Source organism: Solanum pennellii, chromosome 2 (assembly GCF_001406875.1).
Source record: "Solanum pennellii chromosome 2, SPENNV200".
Classification (NCBI taxonomy): domain Eukaryota; kingdom Viridiplantae; phylum Streptophyta; class Magnoliopsida; order Solanales; family Solanaceae; genus Solanum; species Solanum pennellii.
Window position 1 is genome coordinate 55,780,094 of NC_028638.1, and position 4,825 is coordinate 55,784,918.

General features: G+C 39.6%; 1 protein-coding gene across 2 annotated transcripts; it reads right to left on the bottom strand.

Annotated features, from left to right (window-relative positions):
• Positions 1–4,795, bottom strand: LOC107011750 (translation initiation factor eIF-2B subunit delta). Of its 2 annotated transcripts, none has more exons than XM_015211366.2 (7): positions 4,133–4,795; positions 3,918–4,040; positions 2,066–2,415; positions 935–1,679; positions 730–826; positions 586–640; positions 1–508 (listed from the first exon to the last, which is right to left on the bottom strand). In XM_015211366.2, exons 1-7 carry the CDS (start codon positions 4,611–4,613, stop codon positions 428–430), a joined length of 1,932 nt encoding a protein of 643 aa, XP_015066852.1. In that variant the 5' UTR covers positions 4,614–4,795; the 3' UTR covers positions 1–427. The 2 variants fall into 2 exon arrangements, with proteins under 2 accessions (XP_015066852.1, XP_015066854.1); XM_015211368.2 differs by having other exon boundaries at positions 1–490; positions 4,133–4,794.
• Between the last annotated feature and the right edge of the window lie 30 nt (positions 4,796–4,825).

Here is a 4,825-nt window from a genome sequence, read left to right on the forward strand (position 1 = left end):
TAGAGTAATAATAAAGTCATGTTATTCAACCATAAAATAAGAATTGGAGATACACCAACCAGAAACATGATGGAGAGGAGGAAGGTGACTCACTTAATGAATTTGTTATTCATAGAAAATCACATCACAATTTCACAAATCTATCACATCCCAAAAATTGCCCTGAGAGGCGGAGAAATCGCACTCTTCATGGGGTCAGCTAAAAATAGAGAACCCAAAACCTGAGGCACATAACTCAAAATCATTATCACAAAAATGAACCCAAGAGAAATTAACTGATGTTACGCAAAGGTACTCAGAACCCATGTCCCTATCTATATCTTTGAGACGCACGTAGCAGGGTGGGACTAAAAACTTGTGCATTAGGTCTCCCTTTGCTTTTCTTGAGGCAACTATCAGATCTTTGCAGATTTTAGTTGTGCTCCTTTCATGTCCATAAATATTCTCTGCGATACTCACGAACTATTACAGGAACACTTGTCGGAGGGATCTGCATAATATTTTCAGACTAGATGCTTGTTTAGGTAATTACATCAGCAATCATATAGGGAGGAAATGATATAAACAAAACCATTGATTACTTACCATGCCATAATCCGTAATTATCATTGATACATAATCTGAAGGTGTTGCATCGTAACTGTAAGGGTTGAAAATAAGAAGTAAGCTCTAAGAACTTCACTGGTTAGCGAAAACCGAATATATCATCTCTGACATAATGATACTTACATAAGATTCAAAAGTTGAAGATTATCACTGTTAGCCCACCCATCCAAGTGGTTAATTTCCATCCTACCAGGAACCTTAGCTATAGTTTCTGGATCACCTGCACACAAACATAACTGAGCTAGTAAGAAACAGGCTGCCATCCCTGAAGAAAGCTATAACCATAAAAAGAAAAACAGTGGAACAGCGGGTGAGCTGGGACCCATACCAAGTTCATTAGAGCAAATTGAGTTAAGTTGAACCCTTTCATGAAATTTATACGCTTCACAACATATCAGGACAGGAACTCGGAATGAATGAGCAACCATAGCAACGCTCGCTGTTCCAACCCTTGAATAAACAGTTCCATTGGACAAAACTGATGAAGCACCCAAAAGTACTCTTGTAACTTCATGCATGATATAAGAAATGGCATTTATATGAGTGTACGTACACTTAACACCCTTCCCCACCAACCGACGAAGTAGTAATCTCCCTTCAAGCTTTGGACGTGAGTCAACTACTACGACACGGAAATCCATGCCAAGCTCATGAGCATGTAACAGAATCATTTCAACAGCAGAGGAGGATCCATAAGTGAGAAGAACGTCACCATCCCTTATTTTAGCTACCGCATGCTTGACTATCACCTTGTCTGCAAGTATTATCTTTTCACTTATGAAGTGATCAATATCTGTCACAAGAGTGGTTTTAGCTTCTGACTCTGACAAAGTCAAAGGCAATTTCGCAATTCTAGTTTTAAGGAACCTAATAGCATTCCCCATGCTGATTGAGAGGGGCCTGCACTCGATCAAAAATGAAACATAACAATTAACTTTTGCAGTCAAGTCTCTTATAAGAGCTTTCTCCGGGGGAGTTGAGTAGTCTTTGATGGACTCTTGGAAAGCTTGAAGCATAGCAATACAGCGGGCATTACCACCAGATATATCTCCAGCCAAATATCTAAGTCCAACCTAATACCAAGTAGAAAATACAAGATCTCAATGCAAGAATTTTTGAAGTACTAGCAGGAAACTAGCTCCTAGTCACCCATATACCCTTGTAGCAAATTAGAGAGAAGCTCTTGCAGCTCTCCTTGATTCTTCAGGAGTCCTGGAGCTACACCGTTCTAATTACATTTTCCAGATTTAACAAAGATGGTCAAAGTCCATAACTGATCATGACTCCCCCTTCTTTTGTGTGTGTTTTGTGGGGTGGATAGGATGGGGTAGGGGGAGGGGGGGACTACAGTTTACATTAAGCAACATAACATCAATAATGAGTCAAAACACCTTCATCCAAACCCAAATTAGAAAAAAAAAATAGATCGAACAAGAAAAATAATAAGTTCATGGTATACCTTAAAAACAGCAGGATGAACTGGATCTAGCTGGAAGAACTTTGATTCAAGCTCGGGAAGTCTTGTTCCATGTTCATACTGAGGCAAATGCCTAAAAAGTTCAACCCTGTTTTTGGCTTCAATTTGCTTCACTACTGAGCGCTTCTTCGCCTTCTCCACACGACTCTTATCATCAAATTGCATCCGTGGATGAGGAACATCTTTTTTCCTATCTTTATCTGTAGCACGATCACTGCCCTTTTTTTCAGGAGCTGCAACAGGAGGGCTTTCTTTCTTTTGTAAAGTGCCCTTGGCAATCTTTATTGGGTTTAAATTTTCAGAAGCAGCAGTGGTGGTCTTAGTTCCTTCACCTGACATATAATCATCACGACAACCCTTGATAAATTTTATGATTCTGTAGAAAGGATAAAATACTCGATATGAATCAAAGAACAAACCAAAAACGTTTTCCCTGCAGTAACACTTTTGATACACAACATATCCCCAATAAGAATGATTTTCAACTTTAAATAATCAAATCCAAGTAAGACAAGAAATTCTGCAAAAAATCAATCATGACAAGTGAATGCTATGCAGTAGGCAGAGCAAAGGCACGGAGAAATGCCAGAAGAGAGTTTGGACGTCATAGAATATCAAGATTGTGGAGAGCAGTACATAGAGGTGCCGGAAGTTTAACAAACTGGTGTGATCTTCCTTAGCCACTCAATGAAGCCGACTGTCTATTCACATGGAAAGAAATGTCCAAGACCCACACTAAATACATTTCTCTTTAATGCATTAACATCATGATTTATCTATTCAGAAGTAAATTTAGTCCGTTCGGAACACAGAAACCACCATACTGTCCACCCAAAAGCAAGATGAGGGAGTATGAGCTAATATGTCCAAGTTAAGCAGAGAAATTTGCATCAACTCCTAAAGTCCCAATGCAGAAACCACAGCAACGAGGTCAGCTGCCCCAACATCTGTTTCTCAACTGCCCCTTCGCTCGAAATGCTTTCTTTTACAAAAAAAACAACATATTTGTATCTGATAATATGACAAATGTGAAATAGCACAAGGAAAACAAAATTCACATGGCTTCAACTAAATGGAAATAATACATTCTTCAAGCAGTAGATCCAAAAATATTCAGATGACAGCCCTACCAAATAGTTCACTTTTTTAACGTATATAAATCTGGCGCAATACCAAAAAAACCCAGCTTTGTGGCACTACACTGCAGGTAGAGAAACAGTATAGAATCATCAATATCAATGCAAAACAACAGCTTTTAGCTGTTACAGCCATTTTAATAGCCCATAAACAAACACAAGTAAGACACTTAAATTTGCAGGGCTTTGTCTATACTCTGAAAGACAAACCTGTATAGATTTACTCTAGATATTTCTCGGCCAAATGGCACCAGGTTAGCAGCTTTACATTTCCCAAAAATATCATATGTCCCGACAAGGAAAAACTCATATTTAATAGATTGAAAAGAAAAGGCATTGATTAACAAGAGGTTAATCAAATGATCCTCTCTCTAAGGATATGAACTGTAAAACCAATTAGTTGGAATTACAACGCGTGCTGACATGTAAAGGGACCAATATATTCACCAAGGACTAAGATCCCCTTAATTCAAATAATTGGCCTCTACACAGAATATAATCATGGCTTATTCATTGATAAGACAAATAACAACACCATAGTCCACTTCAAACAGAGAGGAAACATATAAAACCTACTTCCTTTTTTTGGTACACAGCAGAGAAACACAAGTTGTAGCAATTCATTTAGGAAAATAAAAGCTTATCAGGAAAAAAAAAACACAAAAAGATAACAAGAAATTTAATCTCGAAACATCAACCTTTGGCAGCAGCTTTTGCAGCTCTTTGAGACTCCTGGAGGGCACGCCTCTCGGCCTTGGTTGTTTTCTCTTTCAATGGCTTTGAACTTGCAGTTCGTTCCTTTTGCACTTTTCCATCCTTATCTAAATTTAAAACATGGATAATTTTATCAATGACAGCAGTATGAGAAAGAAAAAAATAGTAGTAGTATTGACATACAGGACAGAGGAAAAACCTGATAATCCCAAAGGCGCATTCACGTTGGAGACTGTAGTCAATCTGGAGGCAGTAAAGCTGTTCTGCTTGGCAGCAGGCAGCTCAAATCCTGCAGAGGGAAGAGAAGTAGCAAATTTACCAGAACTGCCCCTGCGATGCCAGCCAGGAGAGGAGGTATCATCAGGTAAGTTATTGGTAGTAGGAGAAGAAAATTCAGATGGATTGTAGCTTCCGACGGGGATAGAATCATGTCGTAGAGGGGACAAGGGTGCCGGATGAAGATTAGCGGGACGGGGTAGGGATACGTCGACGGAGAGATGACGAGGAGGAGGGATCATAACAGGGGAAAGAGAGTTACCGGAAGGGGATAGATCGGAAACAGGAGGGGAAGAGGAAAATGGGATGAAAGGACCCGATTGGGATCGGTCGGGTGGAGCAAAGAACCCGACTTGACGAACCTTAGGGTCGCTCACAGTTCGAGGAACACGGCGAGAATCCATGGAGGAGAGAGTAGCGATGGAAGAAGAAGAAATCTAGGGTTTAGTTAAGGGGATAGAATAGAATCAGAGATGGGGGTTTCAGGTTGGCAGGGTTTGTGCGCTGCGTGAGTTTTACAGTGCTGCTTTCAGCTGGGAATTGGCAGCGGAGTGTTAAAACGACGTAACTTTTATTTATTTTTCCCCCTTTCCTTTTTTTTTTTTTTTTTTTTTTT